The sequence below is a fragment of the Salmo salar genome, chromosome 20 (genome assembly GCF_965601325.2).
Source record: "Salmo salar chromosome 20, fSalSal1, whole genome shotgun sequence".
NCBI lineage: Eukaryota > Metazoa > Chordata > Actinopteri > Salmoniformes > Salmonidae > Salmo > Salmo salar.
The window spans coordinates 54,936,136-54,955,357 of NC_138310.1; the positions used below are offsets into that span (position 1 = coordinate 54,936,136).

Consider the following 19,222-nt stretch of genomic DNA (forward strand, 5'->3'; position numbering starts at 1 on the left):
TTTTATCAAATAGGGCTATCTTGTGTAAACCAACCCTCCCTTGTCACAACACAACTGATTGGCTCAAACTCATTAAGAAGGAAATAAATTACACAAATTAACTTTTAACAAGGCACACCTTAATTGAAATGCATTCCAGGTGACTGCCTCATGAAGCTAGTTGAGAGAATGCCAAGAGTGTGCAAAGCTGTCATCAAGGTAAAGGGTGGCTACTTTGAAGAGTCTCAAATATAAAATATTTGACTATTTTTTGATTACTACATGATTCTAGATGTGTTATTTAATAGTGTTGATATCTTCACTATTATTCTACAATGTAGAACATAGTAAAAATAAAGAAAACCCCTGGAATGAGTAGGTGTGGTACTGTATATATGATGATGGTATGGATTATTATTATACATTGTATTGGTGGCACAATTAAATATTTATTTGTAAAGTATTACTTCGTGTTGTACATCTGGATCATTACAGACATTTATGAAGCAGACACAGAAAACCAAATGGACAGATGTTATGGTTAGCGTTTTAAAACGTGTGTGAATCTTATTAACTATAAGTGAGGGGTGGCAAATCCCATAATCCTTTGAGACTGAAGAGTGGAGAGGAGACCTTAAAGGTGCGGTTGAATAATAGGAATAACCATTCAAGAGGTAAACGGAGAGATTAACATATTTTGTAGATTAAGGTAATTATGTATTAACTACATAATATACTGTTGCAATCATACTGTAACAATAAATTGCTGTCATGCTTAAACTACTTCTGCTGGTACATATAACCATATTGAGTCATCTCAGTGATATTGTTTTCTTATCTTTGCTAAATTATGACAATGTAACCAACCGATCGTGCTTTACTTGCACCGATACAAAACAGCTCGGCTAATATATAAATCCAACTGCGATCTGCAAAAGTAGGGCAACGCTTGCGCATGTGCTTGTTTCTTGTTGGAATAGTTCTTATGCGGAAGTTAGCGACACGGACTTAATTCGCGACGGACAACAACAATCATATCGCAACTGTACGAATCAACTTGCATATTTAGCAAGTTAAGTTAAACATACGGGAGCAACACACACAATAGCATACACATCTGTGTGGGATTAGTCTAGACGGATAAATGTCTGATGTACCAGGTATACCTTTTTTCGTCTTGGACTGGCCTTTAAGTGCAATTTAAGTGCAGCCAGCCAGCTAGCTAATTTAGCTAGCTACATTGCTAGCTAGCTGCCTAGGTAAAGCTAGCTAACTAAAGCGTTCAGCGTTGTGGTTAGCTACTTGTAAATAGTAACATGACATGAATTTGTTTCGTATTTTCCAGAAGCTTCTAACAGAGAAGAGGTCGAGGACAACACCCCTGAACCAGAGGTAAGACATACTACATCTGTGGTTAGGAATTGTCAGTGTGTGTGCATGCCTTGCCCTATGGATGGATACCTGGCTGGCTAACGTTAGCCAATAACTAGCTAGTAGTTAGTTGTCACGACTAGTTTGTCAGGCACACGGTTAGTAGAGAACCTGTCATGACTTGGCACCAATCGTAGACTGTATTCTGCATCCATTGACACGTTGACACACTGACACTGTATTGGCATGCAATACAATGTACAGCTTCTTATGATGTGCATAAAACCAAGCATGTTCTTGATCAAACTAATGTTTCCATGTTTACACTGAATTTCCTCTTGATTTCTGCTAGGAGCAGTCAGACGATAGCAGTGACGACGGCGAGGCATCAGGGGACACAGAGAGTAGGTGTCAAAAACCTCAAGGTGTTGCTGTCAACACCAAAGTCTCATATTTTCATCAGAATAATTATTTGTTTATTTCCTACAGTGGATTTCCTGCGCAATCTCTTCTCTAAAACCTTGGGCATATCTGGAGAGAAGGTTTTGGATGAGCTGACTCTTGAGGGGGTGGCCAGTTACATACAGAGTGGCAAATGTGAGTATATTATTAATCTCTAACCCAGTGTGTACACATTTCATGTAGGGGTTGATGACTATGTAGCCCAGCAAACAGTGCATCTGACAGCATCTAGGCCTAGTATAAATGTGCCAATAGTCAACACAAGAAAATAGACTGTATTATGAATAACATCATCTGTCTAGCCTGAGGCCATATCATTTGCTTGCTGAACAACATACCAATATTTACGTATGTTACTACAACTACCTGACTATGTGACACTGCTTCATTGGTTAACAAATGGTACAATCCAGGAAGTTAAAGGATTCTCTCTGCTCCTCTATCCTCCACAGGCAGAAACATAATCTGTATGGTGGGTGCAGGGATCTCTACATGTGAGTAACTCCCCCTCTTGCATAACTGTGGGCTGAACATAACATAATTAGTCTAGACCTGTTTTGTTGGACCAATAAGACACTTAGCCTAAATACAAATAGGTTTCCCTCTAAATTGTATGTATAATGTATCCACCACTTTTGTGATGATGACACTGTCCCTCTGTCCCCCTCAGCGGCTGGGATCCCTGACTTCCGCTCCCCAGACACGGGGCTCTATGCTAACCTGCAGAAGTACAACTTGCCATACCCTGAGGCTATCTTCCAGATAGACTACTTTAAGGTCTGAAACTTTCTGTCAGATTCTTTTGGCTTAAGAAAGTAATTAGCTTGCTACACTAACGATCTGCACAGATTATTTTGTTCTTTGCTGCTATCACCACTCAAGATTTACCTCTTTCTATATCAGAAACACCCTGAGCCCTTCTTTGCCCTGGCCAGGGAGCTGTACCCAGGACAATTTAAGGTAGGATCTAGCTTGTTTTCTTAACTTAATTTCCTGAATTGTGCAGTAGGTGCCTGTTTATTTTTAGGTATCTCTAACAGCAGTGTTGTTGTATGTTAAGCCCACAGTATGTCACTACTTCATTAAGTTGCTGAAGGACAAAGGGCTACTCAAACGCTGCTACTCACAGGTTCGGTATTCTTTCATATCCTTTGTTCTGTGTCTGAGTTAGTCACCTACAGCCTGTATTGAAGTGTTATTGGGGTCGTCCATTTCTGCCTGTGCAGAATATTGACACCCTGGAACGTGTAGCAGGACTGGAGGGAGAGGACCTGATTGAAGCCCACGGCACCTTCTACACCTCACACTGTGTCAGCTTTATGTGCCGCAAAGAGTACGACTTGGACTGGATGAAAGGTTAGTGTATGTGGTACGGTAATATCTAACTGGGGGTGGTTTAACAAAACGCTGTTATACCACCTAGGCAGACACTCATTTACATGGATATGCTAATTAAGATGTCATTTAAAAGGAGTGTTGGTGCTATTAAAATAATTGTTGAATTCTAATCTTGTTTACCTCTACCTGCAGAGAAAATCTTCTCGGATGACATCCCCAAATGTGACAAGTGCAGTAGTCTGGTTAAACCAGGTGAGTGACTGCCTTGTCATTTCCTTTCACTTCTTATCCCTCCTTACTTGAATATGCTCTCTCCCTTTTCAGTTCCTTATAGTTCAAAGTTCATACCTGTTTATTACACTTTCTTTGTAAAATACTTGATTTCTCCTTGTTCTCCATTTTCAGATATTGTTTTCTTTGGTGAGAATCTACCGAAGAGGTTCTTCACCTCAATGGCCATGGTGAGTGTGGTCTGGGTGTTGACTTGATAGACTACTTAGAGTTTGTGCCTCTGTCTTTTCCATGAATGTGCAGATTTGTGTGTTGTACACCCATAATGAAGTAATGAACCATAATGAAAGGCACAGTACTGGTTCCTGTTACTGTCATCTCCTGTTTCTTTTGTCCTCCAGGACTTTCCTCGCTGTGATCTGCTGATTATAATGGGGACCTCCCTGCAGGTTCAGCCCTTTGCTGCTCTGGTTGGCAGGTGAGTCTTTCTGTCTGACTCTTCACAGAATCATGATTATAATGTTATCTGATAGACTAATATATTGGTATAGTGTTGCGTTTCAACATGTGTCCTCTTCAACCATGTACTCAAGCATCAACAAGCTCATAAATGGTGTGTGATGGAATATATCTTTGTGTTTGCAGGGTTTCAAACAGCTGCCCCAGACTGCTCATTAACCTGGAGAAAGCAGGCGGTGTAAGTCCTCTGTCCTGTCCCTCTGGATTTGCATTAGACTTTCCTTCCTCTATCCACCTCTGTATTTTAGCGTGTATATCTTTCTGTCTGCATCTCCCTGTAGGCAGATCCTCTATTAGGGATGATAGGCATTGGCGGAGGGATGGACTTTGACTCAGCGAAAGCATACAGGTGAGAAGCTATCACTTTCACTTGAACTACAGTGATAATGATGATGGTGGAGATGGTGTTGGAAGTTTTGCTGATGAATATTAATTGGTTATGATTTGTCTCTCTCAGGGACGTGGCTCATATCAGTACATGTGATGATGGATGCTTGGCACTTGCTGACCTACTGGGCTGGAAGGTAAATATACTGTACATGCTTAGTAAATACCCATATTCTATGGACCCATTCGTGATAAGAGAGAGACAGAGATTGTTGAATTCGATGAAAGTTCTTCAAATCTTAAAGTAGGCTTTTTTTTCTCTCTCTTTTTCGCTCACCATTCTCACACTCCCACTCTCCCTCCCTCCATTATCTCTCTTTCTCCAAGGCGGAGCTGGAAGAGATGGTGAAACGGGAGCATGAGAAGATTAACAGCAAAGCCGAGGAGGAACAGACAGATCGAGCCGGAGCTGCGGGGGCGGGTCGGAGGCGGGTCGGGGGCGGGCAGGGAAGGCGGAGTCAGGGAAGGCGGAGTCAGGGAAGGCGGAGTCAGGGAAGGCGGGCGGGAGGCGGGTAGAATAATGAATGAGAGACCGGCCGGCTCCAACCCATCACTTGGCTTCAGTCTGGAAGCAGAGTTCCATACATTAACCAGGACTGTGCTCAACTGTCTGTTTTGGATTTTCTCCCTTTAGTTTGCACTTTACTAACTTCTCTCTCCTCTCCAACCTCTGTTTGACATAAACCCACCTCCTGACTCGTACTGTGTGTATTGGTCTGTCTTTTGACAGTTCCAACAGATGGAGTTTATAGCAATACACACTAAAATGAGCATACTTTTCCTTCTGAGGGAGAGAACTACAGGCACTGAGGTGTCAGCATGCCAACTAGCTTTGTTGAGTCAAGTAGTTTATGATTTTAGACTGAAATGACAAAGTATAGAGGGCATGACAGGGTAACAAAGATCATGAATAGCTGATTCATCCACTGATGCAGTGACACAACTACTGTAAATAAAATGGGGGAAAAAGTATAATATAGCATTTTATGACTTACTATTTATAATCAATTATAATTATGGATTTGTTTTTCATGACATTGCTTTCTGTGCTTCTTGTTTCTATCAATTGTTTAAATATAATTATTTTTAACAATATGTTTTAATCTATTAAGCGTACCTGTGACATTTAGTTTCTCTACTTCCTGTAGCTGTTGGTGTAGGACGGTTTCTATTTCAGCACAAATGATGCAGCAGGAAGTTACCACAGTGGTGTGAGATGATGTCGCAGTACATCTCTGGTGTTGACCAAATGCAACTCGATACTTTCTAAAAGATTGCGTGTGACACAACAAGTAAAAACACAAAATAAAGTGGCAAAGTCTCCTGCTGAATTTGGTATTTTTCATATACATACAGTACATTTAAGCATTGAGGTCAAACACAGCTGGTGCAACTGATGTTGATTGGTACAATTGATGTTGTCTGTGACAGGGTGCATGGGTTGTTTATTTCTATGTTAGTTAGAAATAAACAATATATTAGTTGAACAGAAAATACTGTTGCACACTTACACTTAGAATCCCATCTTTTATTCACCATCTCACACCATTTCACACCACACTCACACCACTCCCCTGACTCAGCTTTTAAATGGCAGTGTCTGTGAATCCATTTTGTCTGTGTTTTCACTTATATAAAGTGCAACACAGATTTGTCTGTGAGTAAAAGAGAGAGATCAGTATTATTCTGGTCTTGAGAAAAAAGGCCAAGCAGACTCATTTCTTTCTATGTTAAATGTGTTAGCAAGGTTAACCACATGGGGGGGGGGGGGGGGGGGGGGGGGGGGGGGGGGGGGGAGATGGAGGAGGAGAGAATGAGAAAACAAAAATAAGTTGAGAACTTGTGAGCAAGTGAAAGTGCTACATCAAATTTCAAGGTGTGTAGTCAAGTGTGGTAGAGGCAGGTAAAGCATCGACACAATATATACTTCGGACGGAACAGCGAAATACTATGTTGCTAAGGTACGAAGTCTGCATTAGGTAATTTTTTTACCCTGTCATTTTTCACCAGTAAGATAAATTGTTGAGCAACGTCGTTAGAATGTGAAAGGACAATCTGTTGGCACAAAGTTACAACATGAAGAGATCTGTGGACTTTCTGTCAGGCTGAAGGGAAGCCACATAAAGTCACAGCTACTTTGAAAACAGCCATATAGGGCCTATTAACAGTAAGTAACCCTTTTTAATTACAAAATAATGTATTTTGGGTGAATTAACAGTAAGTAACCCTTTTTAATTACAAAATAATGTATTTTGGGTGAACTATCCCTTTAAATGTGTGTTGAAGAAGGATGTAATCACTCTTCTATTCCAGAATAACTTTTTCAAATGTACATTTTTTTCGAATGTTCTTTAAAAAAAAGATTTAATGTTGATATATTGGATTTAATCTTAATCTATTTGCGGTTGGCATACACTAAGCATTTTGTACATTTTGCACAACTATGTTTCTGTGGTATCCTCTTTAGTCTGGGATGATGAGGGGATTGGAAGATCAGGATAAGAAGGATGACTCTCACAGGTGAGGATCTTTTCTCCACCCCATGGATCGTAATTAGGGACCTACTCGTGGTGTAGATCTCAGTTTTATAAAAGCTCTGTGGCGGTTTCCAGGACACTGATTAAACATCGTCCTGGATTAAAAGGCATTTGAAATCTTACTTGCTTTTTAGTCCAGGACTAGCCTGGTAAACCGCCCCTGTATGCTGTAACAGCATATTATGGAGCCTGTAATTACCCCTGTTGTGCCATTATCTCTAGAGGTGTGAGTGGCACAGTGAGGACAGAGAATCAGGTTACTGATGGAGTTTCAAGGAGGTCCCTGACTCTGCTGGACAGGTTGCGACTGTGTCAGGACGCCTGGGCCCCTGGGGGCCCCTGGGATAGAGACGGTGCCCATGCTGCCCTCTGGGGCCGGCCTGCTGGGGTGAGTTCCCCCCACTACCCTCAACCATGAGGTCAGATAGTAGATAGTGGCATGGACCTACACAGTGTGTGTCCGTCCCAAATGGCACCCTATACCATATATAGTGCACTACTTTTGACCAGGGCCCATATGGCTCTGGACAAAAGTAGGGCACTATGTAGGGAATAGGCTGCCATTTGGGACGGACACACACTGTGTAGATCCATGCCACTATCTACTATCTGACCTCATTGTTGACCTCTCTGTATTCAAGCCCTTAGGCCTAGTCTCCAGGTCACCTTGGTACATTCGGTTAGCATGTGGACAGGCTGCGATATTACAGATGAAATGGAAGCAGGCACTTACAGCATGTCGAGTTGCACTTGTAGTTCTCCTTACTTTGCATAAAAGCAAATGAATGCAGAAGTGTTGCATGTGTGAGAGAGTAAGAGAGGAGAGATACAGATGGACTGAAAGAAAGAGGGGCAGACTGAGTAGTGGCGTAGAAGTTGATCGATGCAGAACATATTTTTTGGTTTGCTAAAGAACCCCAGCTATCTTAAGGACCCTTTCTTAACAAGAGCAGCCTCTGAGACAAGTGAGTACGGTGAGACAATGGTGATCCAGTATCTGGATACAGCATCCTATTACACTGTAAAAACGACTGTATGTCAGGGTTTAGGTTGAATTGGTGGGATAAGAAAAGCACTTTAACAACGTTTTGTTCCCCAACACATTATCCATGTGGATAGGTAGTAGCACTGTAAGAAAGAGCAACACTTACATGTTATTCTTGACTTTTTCTAAATGTTGTGTTACAGCCTGAATTTAAAATGGATTAAATTGAGATTGTTTGTCACTGGCCGACACACAATACCCCATAGTGTCATAGTGGAATTATGTTTTTTGACATTTTTACATAAGCGCTGAAATGTCTTGAGTCGATATGTATTCAACCCCTTTGATATGGCAAGCCTAAATAAGTTCAGGAGTAAACATTTTCCTAATAAGTTGCATGAACTCACTGTGTGTGCAATAATAGTGTTTAACATGATTTTTGAATGACTACCTCATCTCTGTACCCCACACACACAATTATATGTAATTTCAAACATAGATTCAACCCCAAAGACCAGTGAGGTGCCCTCGCAAAGAAGGGCACCTATTGGTAGATGGGTAAAAAATAAAAAAGCAGACACGGAATATCCCTTTGAGAATAGTGAAGTTATTAATTACACTTGGATCAATACACCTACCGTAGTCACTACAAAGATACAGGTGTACTTCCTAACTCACTTGCCGTAGAGGAAGGAAATGGCTCAGGGATTTCACCATGAGGCCAATGGTGACTTTAAAACAGTTACAGAGTTTAATGGCTGTGATAGGAGAAAACTGAGGATGGATCAACAACATTGCAGTTACTCCACAATACTAACCTAAATGACAGTGAAAAGTATTCAAAAACATGCATCCTGTTTGCTACAAAGCACTAAAGTAATACTTCAAAACATGTGACAAAGCAATTCACTTTGTCCTGAATAAAAAGTGTTATGTTTGGGGCAAATCCAACACAACATATTACTGAGTAGCACTCTCCATATTTCCAAGCATAGTGATGGCTGCATCATGTTATGGGTATGCTTGTAATTGTTAAAGTCTGAGGAGTTTCAGGATAAAAAAATACATGGAATGGAGCTAAGCACAGGCAAAATACTAAAGGGAAACCTGGTTCAGTCTACTTTCCATCAGACACTGGGAGATGAATTCACCTTTCAGCAGGACAATAACCTAAAACACAAGGCCAAATCTATACTGGAGTTGCTTACAAAGAAGACATGAATTGTTCCTGAGTGGCCGTGTTACAGTTTTGATTGAAGTCTATTAGAAAATCTACGGCAAGGCTTGAAAATTGTTGTCTAGCAATAATCAACAACCAATTTGACAGAGCTTGAAGAATTTTGAAAATAATGAAAATGTTGCACAATTCCAGTGTGGAAAGCGCTTAGAGGCTTACCCAGAAAGACTCACAGTTGTAATTGCTGCCAAAAGTGCTTCTACAAAGTATTGACTCAGGGGTGTGAATACTTATGTAAGTTTAATACTTCAATATTTCATTTTCAATAAATGTGCAAAAATATTTTTTAACATGTTTTCACTTTGTCATTATAGGGTATTGTGTGTAGATGGGTGAGAATATATTTAAGCAATAAGGCACGAGGGGTGTGGTATATGGCCAATATACCACGGCTAAGGGATGTTCTTATGCACGACGCATTGCGGAGTGCCTGGGTACAGCCCTTAGCCGTGGTATATTGGCCATATACCACGACCCCCCGAGGTGCCTTATTGCTATTATAAACTGGTTACCAACATAATTAGAGCTGTAAAAATAAGTGCTTTGTCATACCCGTGGTATACAATCTGATATACCATGGCTGTCAGCCAATCAGCATTCAGGGCTCGAACCACCCAGTTTATGAATATATATAGTCCATGTTGAATTCAGGCTGTAACACAACAGTGTCGAATAAGTCAAGGGTATGAATACTTTGTGAAGGCACTATCTAGTCATTGCAAATGATGAAGTGAACAAAGTTAATTTCTCTTCCGCAGGTTTAGTTGACGATATGCATCGATATTTAGAGAACTTGATATTAAATATAGCTTGCCTTGCATCAAACTGCTGATACCTATAGTTTGTTTTTGACTTGACTCAAAGTGAACATACCAATGTGTCTCTCGCTATCACAGTCAGTCATCTATTCCTGAACACACTGTTCATCAAACCCACTTCCTGCAGTGTGTCTGTAGGCCTATTGCGTGTGTGTGCGCATGCTCACTTATTTCGCAGTGAGTTTTTGGTGCGTACATGTATTTGAATATGTGTGTGTTATTTGTGCTTGCACATTCTCTGCCACTTAGTTAGCGTTGGTGTGAGGTTAGCCTGGCTTGCTCACTTCTCTAGGCCTTGAATGACTGTTCTACAGAAAAATGTGTAAATCCATCTGGTCCTTTTCTGTGAAGCTGCTCTGCACAGTCAATGTTTCCTAACGCCCAGACACAGCGTAACGAGGCTTCTCGTCACCTATCTCTCTCCTTTCACAGAGCTTCCTGGTGTTGAGGGACTCTGCCTCCCAGCCCATCCTGCTGTGTGTGGCCACTGGAGGAGAGAGTGGACATGTCAGAGACAACCCCATACAACGCACTGGTGCAGGTAGGCAAGACAGACACGCATGCATTTTTTATTGGCCAGAACCTCAACATTCATATGCTTCCCTGTTTAAAAAAAAAGTTTATCTCAAATTTGTTGTACGCCTTATAATAAACTCTCTGTTCTTCTCTCTCAGCTTATCAGCTATCTCAGTCATTTTTAGGCTTCTCTGATCTGGCCCAGTTAGTGGTCTTCTACTCTATGAGCAGGTGAGTTACAACACCCTACGGTATATACTGTATACTAACTACAGTATATATCAGTTATGCATCTGATATATTTCATTAATCTCTCTCTCTCTCTCTCTCTGTCTCTCTCTCTCTGTCTCTCTCTCTCTGTCTCTGTCTCTCCCAGGGACGTGTTGCCAGTGTGTCTGTTCATCCCGCCGTGGCTCTACAGTCTAACAGATCAGCCACAGTCCAACAGTCTGTCCCAGCTGGGTCCCAGTAAGTCTGAATTCACCCTCTCCATCTCTCCTCTTCCTCACCCACGCTCTCTTCCACTTATCATCTTCCTTTCACTCCTTCTGCACAACTATCTCCTTGTCGTCCATCCTAGTCGCTTCATATCAAACGTCTTGTCCTCTATGCGCTCCTCTTTTTACTCTCCTTCCCTGTACCTCCTCTTACTCCTCTTGACGACTACCATCTCCTCTTCTCTCCTTCTAATGTTTGATCTATTTTCCTTCCTCTCTTTTTGTGTATCTGTTTGTATACAGAATCCTGGCTGTGTCCCACCTCTGACCTCCAGCCTGATCACATGACTCAGAGGGCTCCTGGTACTGCCATGTGCACCATACAGGTAATCAGTTATATTCATAGCTTCATAACTTGTCTATAAACGTTGGGACCTATTCACTGTCTTGTATTCCGCTTTAACATGACATGTAGTTAGAGATCCACTCTGGCGGATGTGTTGCCATGGTTTGACATGTAGTTAGAGATCCACTCTGGCGGATGTGTTGCCATGGTTTGACATGTAGTTAGAGATCCACTCTGGCGGATGTGTTGCCATGGTTTGACATGTAGTTAGAGATCCACTCTGGCGGATGTGTTGGCATGGTTTGACATGTAGTTAGAGATCCACTCTGGCAGATGTGTTGCCATGGTTTGACATGTAGTTAGAGATCCACTCTGGCGGATGTGTTGGCATGGTTTGACATGTAGTTAGAGATCCACTCTGGCGGATGTGTTGCCATGGTTTGACATGTAGTTAGAGATCCACTCTGGCGGATGTGTTGCCATGGTTTGACATGTAGTTAGAGATCCACTCTGGCGGATGTGTTGGCATGGTTTGACATGTAGTTAGAGATCCACTCTGGCGGATGTGTTGGCATGGTTTGACATGTAGTTAGAGATCCACTCTGGCAGATGTGTTGGCATGGTTTGACATGTAGTTAGAGATCCACTCTGGCGGATGTGTTGCCATGGTTTGACATGTAGTTAGAGATCCACTCTGGCGGATGTGTTGGCATGGTTTGACATGTAGTTAGAGATCCACTCTGGCAGATGTGTTGCCATGGTTTGACATGTAGTTAGAGATCCACTCTGGCGGATGTGTTGGCATGGTTTGACATGTAGTTAGAGATCCACTCTGGCGGATGTGTTGGCATGGTTTGACATGTAGTTAGAGATCCACTCTGGCGGATGTGTTGGCATGGTTTGACATGTAGTTAGAGATCCACTCTGGCGGATGTGTTGCCATGGTTTGACATGTAGTTAGAGATCCACTCTGGCGGATGTGTTGCCATGGTTTGACATGTAGTTAGAGATCCACTCTGGCGGATGTGTTGCCATGGTTTGACATGTAGTTAGAGATCCACTCTGGCGGATGTGTTGGCATGGTTTGACATGTAGTTAGAGATCCACTCTGGCGGATGTGTTGGCATGGTTTGACATGTGGTTCACACAGAAAAGCAGGTGTCTGCTTTGGGTTCTCCTAGTGCTTTGTAATGTTACCCAGTCAATTGTCACATCTCAGCATCACAGATGAGATGCAGTGTACCTCAGTTCAGACTGACGTCACAGGTCCTTTTGCTCTTCACTCAAAGAGTTGTATCTTACATTTGAATACTGTATGTCCTTTTTCAAATCTATATAGGTTTTAAAGGCCCAGGGGAGTCAAAATTACGTTTTTATTGTGTTTTGATGTCATATTGTACAGCTGAAGTAGCTAACACTGTAATTATACCAGTAGCCAGGTTTCCTTCCAATTTGTGAATTTTCTAGAATCTGCATGAAGAAAATATGCACATTTTCCCACCAGTGCTGTGTTTCCACCAAACGGACTTGTTGTGGATAGAAATCAGTGCGTGATGACATAGTGCACACAAAATGTACATTTTCGCTTAAGTTTTCAATTACAGAATAAAAATGTCAAGTTCAATGTGCTTCCATCGCATTTTCAACTCTACTGATAGTTTTGTCACAAAAAGTGCTGCGTTAAATAGCAAATGTGACTACTCTGGTCTTGGCATGTGCGCTCTAGCCAACAGCTCTCAGATACTGTGAGGATAGGCTACTTTACATGATGAGATTATTATGAATAAGAGCAAGAATAATTGTGTTTGTCAAATGGCAGTCAAGTATCGATCATCATGTCACCAGAATAAGACCCTCGATATTTATTGGAAAGGAGCATTAACATCACCGTGCACTTTCATCACTCTGTGAAGTTCATCACAACTTATTTTAATTTTTTTTTGTACCCCCTTTTTCTCCCCAATTTCGTGATATCCAATTGCGATCAAATTACTATCTTGTCTCATCGCTGCAACTTCCCAACGGGCTCGGAAGAGGCGAAGGTCGAGTCATGTGTCCTCCGAAACATGACACGCCTAACCGCTCTTCTTAACCCCCACCCGCTTAATCCGGAAGCCAGCTGCACCAATGTGTCGAGGAAACACAGCTCAACTGATGACCGGAGTCAGCCTGCAGGTGCCAGGCCCGCCACAAGGAGTCGCTAGAAGGCCATGAGCCAAGTAAAGCCCCCCCCCCCCCCCCCCCCCGGCCAAACCAATCCTGGGTCTGTAGCGATGCCTCAAGCACTGTGATAGTGGCTTAGACCACTGCTCGGGAGGCTCATCATATTGTATTTAATCTGTAGCTTAACAAACTGCATGGTTTCCCCAATCATAGTAGGAGGACCACATACCATATCATCGCGTGATTTTACTTCAATATTATGGTTATTATATCAATATTTGCACATAAAGGCGTTTTCACCGCAATTTCTCTAATAATTAATTTTACAGACACAAAAAGATCCCACCATGTCGAACAAACAAATTAGCTGTCTGCATTTTAAAAATTATACCAAAACTTCCTGTTTCCATCAAAGCTGACTTTTTTTTTTTATACGGTATGACTTTACTCACATAAACACTGTGGAAGGAAACGTGGTTAGTGTTATTTCCTGATAGTTGCTGGCTCCCATATACAGGATGCATGGGTGGAGTTTTGCATGGGTGCATGGGTAAAGTTTTGGCTTGCCTGGTGACCACACCAGGCAGAATAAGGTGTAATACACCAATGACAAAGGGAGTACCAAACCTCTCTGTCAATAACCTCTCTCTCATTAGGCCCCTCCTCCGCTTTGGTGCCCTTCCCTATCTACTCAGACCTCTCCCAGACAGGCCTAGCAAATTTCTTGATTGAGAAATATATTTTTGCTAAAAAAAACTTTTTTGTTTCTTTTTGACCATTTTAATGCAAAACTAATATACTAAGGTATTTATTTGTTCCCCAGAAATGATTTGATATTGATGATAAAAACGGCCTTTAATACTGAAACCATAAACCATTGTATTGTATCAAATTCAAATCATTCTCCAATGATAATTTTTAATTTTCAGAAAGATCCTCATGTGGTTCATGCCTTTTAAATACACAGTCAAGCTCCCTCTCAACTGTGTCTTCTGTTCAATAGCTGACAGCAGCCAATGGTGCTCTGTGCATCATCAACCCACTCTATCTCCATGAGCATGGCGATGACTGGCTGACCCATCAACCAACCAGCCCACAGCGAGTTAATCGGCCAGCGAATCATAGGCGTGAGAGACGACTGAGTACAACAAGACCTTGGTCAGGGGCGGGCCTTCTTACTAAGAGAGCTATCTCAATGGAGCAGGAGTCCTACAGCTCCAGTCCTGATAATCCAGGTAAAGGGATTTTGTTGTTAAAGGCCCAGTGTGGTAAAAAATATGATTTACCTATGATTTATATTTATTTCCACACTATGAAGTTGGAATAAAAAATTGTGAAAATGATGTAAGAGCTGAAATGATTTGATATTGAGATTTAAAAAAAACTGCTGCATTGTACCTTGTTTTATTATCCTTGTCCATCATGTCTGTGGGAAAATGTCACCGCATTAATCATCCTTCTCACTGTAGGAGCTAATGAGACATCATAGAGCTCACTAGCCATTATGCCAAAACCAAAGTCAACCAACGACTAACTGATATGTTTGGTCTTGTCCCCTTATCTCCAGGGTCACCTGTAGTCCAGGCTACCCCGTCTCCCCCCACCCCAACAGGAGGGGTGGTTCTGAGGAGGCCCAGTAGGGATGCTTCCATTGAGTCACTCGACAGAACATGGAGCCAGGACCGCACTGCCACCTCTAGGCCCCCCTCAGACCCCAAGCCCCTGTTCAGCCCTGCCCCTCAGTCCCCTCACAGGGTGTCCTGGGTTGAGGACAGGGTATGGCTCTCCAAACCGCCACCCCCCTCCCTCCTCCGCCCCCCCTCCCTGGAGATGGACTCGCTGTCAATCAGCAGCATGGAGGAGGAGCCGGAGTCGGTCAACAGCCCCTCCCACTCCCCCCACCCCTCGCATCGTTTGGCGGACAAGGTGAAACACCGCCTCTCGGCTGTGGGCCTGGCCATTGGTGGGCTGGGGTGTCCACAGAAGAGGCTGACCAAGCGGGTGCAGGAGCTCAGCAAGCGGAAGGGCGGTTTGTTTGCCGAGGCAGTGACGGGATTCGTTGAGATGACCCTGGGGGCTGGGTTTATCCCTGGAATGACAGGTGCGGACCTGCTTCAGGAGGTGCGTACGGCTCTCACTGCCCTGAGAGAGACACTGCTGGACTGTCCTGAGATACACATCCTCATAGACAGTATGGCCGACACACCCGACGGGGAGCTGGGTGAGTCCATCCATTAACAAATTAGTGTTCGAAAACAGAATATCACTACTATTATATTAAAAAACAGTTCAGCTTTCGTTCAGGATGCACTACAAAGCCAAAACGGACAAATACTCTACTACATAATTTTCCAGAATTGGTTTCTAACACCTCAGTCTCTCCTTATCCTCCATTCTCTCTGTCTGCTATCTACATTAGATGCCATACTGGAGCTCTCCCTACACAAGGTGGCCCTAAAGCCTGTGAGCGCCCACCTGTACACCTGCCTCCAGAGCTGTTGGGACCATGACGGTAGCCTGCGGAAGCTGAGGGAGAACCAGCGGCTCCTGGAGGGCCGGGGGGTGGAGGAGCTGGAAGGGACGCCTGGGGCGGGGGTCCCTGACCCTGTCACCCTGGAGAAGATCCAGCAGAGGTGGTCAGCCATGCACCAGTCCTACTCCCCCAGCAGGAAGGTCCATATCCTGCTCAAGGTCTGCAAGACCATCTACCACAGCATGACAGCCAATGCCAACCCAGGTGGGTGGTGCAGGGTAGACCTGCTAAGCCTCAGTATGTGTATGAATAGAGTTGATTAGGGTATTTCTCTCTATTAAGGATAATGTTTGGAGTTCTTTGACCTTTGACTCCCTCCTCCCCTCTGTCTCAGGTGTGGTGTATGGGGCTGATGACTTCCTGCCCTGTCTGACCTGGGTGCTTCTGCGTAGTGATGTGGTCACTCTGCAGCTGGACACTAACTACATGATGGAGCTACTGGACCCCACACTGCTGCAGGGAGAGGGTACGAATTATACAGACATATCATGCAGACCCACAGAAACATGTACAGTACCAGTCAAAAGTTTAGACAAACCTACTCATTCAAGGGTTTTTTATCTTTACTAATTTCTACATTCTACATTTTACTATTTTTCTAATAATAATAGTGAAGACATCAAAACTTTGAAATAACATATATGGAATCATGTAGTAACCGAAAAAGTGTTAAACAAATTAAAATTTATTTTAGATTTTAAATTCTTCAAAGTAGCCACCAGCAAAGCAACATCACACCTCCCCTCACGGTGGAAACCACACATGCGGAAATCATCTGTTCACCTACTCTGCGTCTCACAAAGACACAGCGGTTGGAACCAAAAATCGCAAATTTGGACTCATCAGACCAAAGGACAGATTTCTACTGGTCTAATGTCCATTGCTCGTGTTTCTTGGCCCAAGCAAGTTTCTTCTTCTTGTTGGTGTCCTTTAGTAGTGGTTTCTTTGCAGCAATTCGACCATGAAGGCCTGATTCAAGCAGTCTCCTCTGAACAGTTGATGTTGAGATGTCTCTTTTACTTTAACTCTGTTAAGCATTTATTTGGGCTGCAATATCTGAGGTTGGTAACTCTAATGAACGTATCCTCTGCAGCAGAGGTAACTCTGGGTCTTCCTTTCCTGTGGCAGTCCTTGTGAGAGCCAGTTTCATCAAAGCTCTTGATAGTTTTTGCAACTACACTTGAAGAAACTTTCAAAGTTCTTGAAATTTTCCGCATTGCCTGACCTTTATGTCTTAAAGTAATGATGGACTGTCATTTCTCTTTGCTTATTTGGTCTTTTACCAAATAGGGCTATCTTCTGTATACCACCCCTACCTTGTCACAAGACAACTGATTGGCTCAAACGCATTAAGAAAAGAAATTCCTCAAATTAACTTTTAACAAGCCACACCTGTTAATTGAAATGCATTCCAGGTGACTACCTCATGAAGCTTGTTGAGAGAATGCCAAGACAGTACAAAGCTGTCATCAAGTAAAGGATGGCTACTTTTGAAGAATTTCAAATGTAAAATATATTTTGATTTGTTTAACACTTTTTTGGTTACTACATGATTCCACATGTGTTATTTCATTGTTTTGATGTCTTCACTAGTAAAAATAAAGAAAAACCCTTGAATGAGTAGGTGTGTCCAAACTTTTGACTGGTACTGTATGTGTACATGGACACATACACCTTATAGTAACCCCCTTTCTGTCTCTGTTTCTCTCTTTCTCTATCTTTACCTTTGTCTCTCTATTCTGCAGGAGGTTACTACTTGACGTCCCTGTACGCCTCTCTCTTCTACATCAGCAGCTTCCGCCCTCGTCTCGCCACGCGCCAGCTCAGCACCGAGGCCCAGCAATCGCTGAGCCAATGGCATCGCAGGCGCACCCTGCACTGCAACCAGTCACGACGCAGCATGAATCGGAGGACCCTCCGGAGACCTGGGCACAGTGAGATGGGCAGGGAAAAGTCCAGTTATGCAGAGACGGAAACTGGCACAGGAAGTATAACTGACGCCCCGCCGGCGCCCTCTAGTGTTGTGGCCAAGGCACTGCACATAATCTCAGAGGTGGTGGTAGCGGTGAGGGAGGAAGAGGGCAGCAGAGCGGAGGGCCAAGGATCCCCAGCTGCACAACTCCAGGCCTCGCCTCTGAAGGAGAAACAGATTACAGTAGAAGAGTTGGACGGACATCCAGCAGGTAGTGAGGTGGACTGGGAGGGAGGGGTCAGACCATGGAGGTGTGTTGTAGAGGGTTTAGAGAGTAAGGAAGGGCAGGCTAGTCTCCACAGGGTCCATGAGGAACTCTGTGCCAGGTCAGTGAAGCTAGATGACCAGACAGACACACAGATAAGTCAGCGGAGGTCAGAGTGGACTGGGCTGCCAGTGGGAGACTGATACCAGAATGATGACCCAGAGGAGCCAGTCTGTCTAGAACCCTGGGCTTTGCCGCAAGCACAGCTGGCAATCATATTGTAATGTAAACTGGTTATGCAAAACATTTTATTTTACAATTCCTGGTTTCAGTTGCATTGAAATACACCCAATAAGACATGAAGATAACTAGGCTGAATTTGGGTAATTTGAAATATTATAATGTGCTTTAAATTGTTTGTAGAAGATATTTCCCATGAGTGTTGCAAATTGTGACGTTTGTAATATTTTCATTGTCATTCCTTAGAGAAATTACTCTCAGTGGGGCCAATTAAATGGTCAATTTGGGGCAAATGATGGAGGCCATCAACAGGCTGGCTCCATGGTTAGAACACAGTAGATGTGTTTTACATGTTGACCACTGGGTTGCAGTACCACACCTTTTTTGTCTGGTTCGTCTTGGTTGCAGTCGTCAAACGTGATAACAGTGGAGCTCATAAAAAGCGCATAAGGATGTTGAGAAATGTGTTGAGATGGCTGAAATAACATCTATAACGAAATGACTGTTGATCAGACAGTGATTGTATTATGTTGTGTGTAATATGTACTCTGATTTTAACTTGTCATTATATTATTTTAATCTACATTATTTGACCATGCATTAGAATGCTGTATGTCGGAAAAACTGCAAAGACAGCATTATAGACATCTGCACATTAGAATACTTTGACGCTAAAGAGTGAACAGTGCAGCAGACTGGTCCTTATTTATACAAGCACATGTATTACAGACACATGGTACCACTGCCATAGGCAAAGACACACAAACAAGCGCGAACACACCGACCTACTGTAATATATACATACTCATATGCAAATGAACGCACGCACACGTGCCCTCCCATACATTCATACATATATCAAATTTGCCTAATGAGACATCTGGCATTCTGCCTGCATTTCGATCTTTTAACCAGGTCTAAGAAACATCTGGGCTCTTCATCAGCC

At 43.0% G+C, this 19,222-nt stretch overlaps 2 protein-coding genes across 7 annotated transcripts; both read left to right on the top strand.

The window, feature by feature from the left end:
• Nucleotides 1-958: 958 nt before the first annotated feature.
• On the top strand, nt 959-5,618 carry sirt2 (sirtuin 2 (silent mating type information regulation 2, homolog) 2 (S. cerevisiae)). Of its 3 annotated transcripts, none has more exons than XM_045702938.2 (16): nt 959-1,139; nt 1,325-1,371; nt 1,703-1,754; nt 1,840-1,947; nt 2,265-2,306; nt 2,483-2,589; nt 2,716-2,772; nt 2,873-2,941; nt 3,039-3,168; nt 3,343-3,402; nt 3,556-3,611; nt 3,783-3,859; nt 4,027-4,078; nt 4,182-4,249; nt 4,358-4,424; nt 4,615-5,618. In XM_045702938.2, exons 1-16 carry the CDS (start codon nt 1,124-1,126, stop codon nt 4,801-4,803), a joined length of 1,197 nt encoding a protein of 398 aa, XP_045558894.2. In that variant the 5' UTR covers nt 959-1,123; the 3' UTR covers nt 4,804-5,618.
• A 507-nt stretch (nt 5,619-6,125) lies between these two features.
• On the top strand, nt 6,126-18,861 carry LOC106580845 (Ras and Rab interactor-like). 4 transcript variants are annotated; one of them, XM_014162323.2, is made up of 12 exons: nt 6,126-6,454; nt 6,755-6,807; nt 7,047-7,212; nt 10,297-10,405; nt 10,539-10,611; nt 10,757-10,848; nt 11,121-11,203; nt 14,330-14,561; nt 14,894-15,547; nt 15,746-16,063; nt 16,194-16,325; nt 17,605-18,861. In XM_014162323.2, the coding sequence occupies exons 2-12, from the start codon at nt 6,761-6,763 to the stop codon at nt 18,237-18,239; spliced, it is 2,541 nt and encodes an 846-aa protein (XP_014017798.1). In that variant the 5' UTR covers nt 6,126-6,454; nt 6,755-6,760; the 3' UTR covers nt 18,240-18,861. The 4 variants fall into 4 exon arrangements, with proteins under 4 accessions (XP_014017798.1, XP_045559586.1, XP_082822662.1 ...); XM_045703630.2 differs by lacking the exon at nt 7,047-7,212; XM_082966536.1 differs by lacking the exons at nt 6,755-6,807; nt 7,047-7,212.
• Nucleotides 18,862-19,222: the final 361 nt, after the last annotated feature.

Bases quoted from the DNA above. Each gene is read 5' to 3' on its own strand.
- LOC106580845 (XM_014162323.2), top strand. From the start codon at position 6,761: ATGATGAGGGGATTGGAAGATCAGGATAAGAAGGATGACTCTCACAG. The intron at 10,849-11,120 runs GTAAGTCTGAAT...GTTTGTATACAG, and splicing joins TCTGTCCCAGCTGGGTCCCA to AATCCTGGCTGTGTCCCACC. The intron at 15,548-15,745 runs GTGAGTCCATCC...TATCTACATTAG, and splicing joins CACACCCGACGGGGAGCTGG to ATGCCATACTGGAGCTCTCC.
- sirt2 (XM_045702938.2), top strand. The intron at 1,372-1,702 runs GTAAGACATACT...GATTTCTGCTAG, and splicing joins ACAACACCCCTGAACCAGAG to GAGCAGTCAGACGATAGCAG. The intron at 1,948-2,264 runs GTGAGTATATTA...TATCCTCCACAG, and splicing joins TTACATACAGAGTGGCAAAT to GCAGAAACATAATCTGTATG.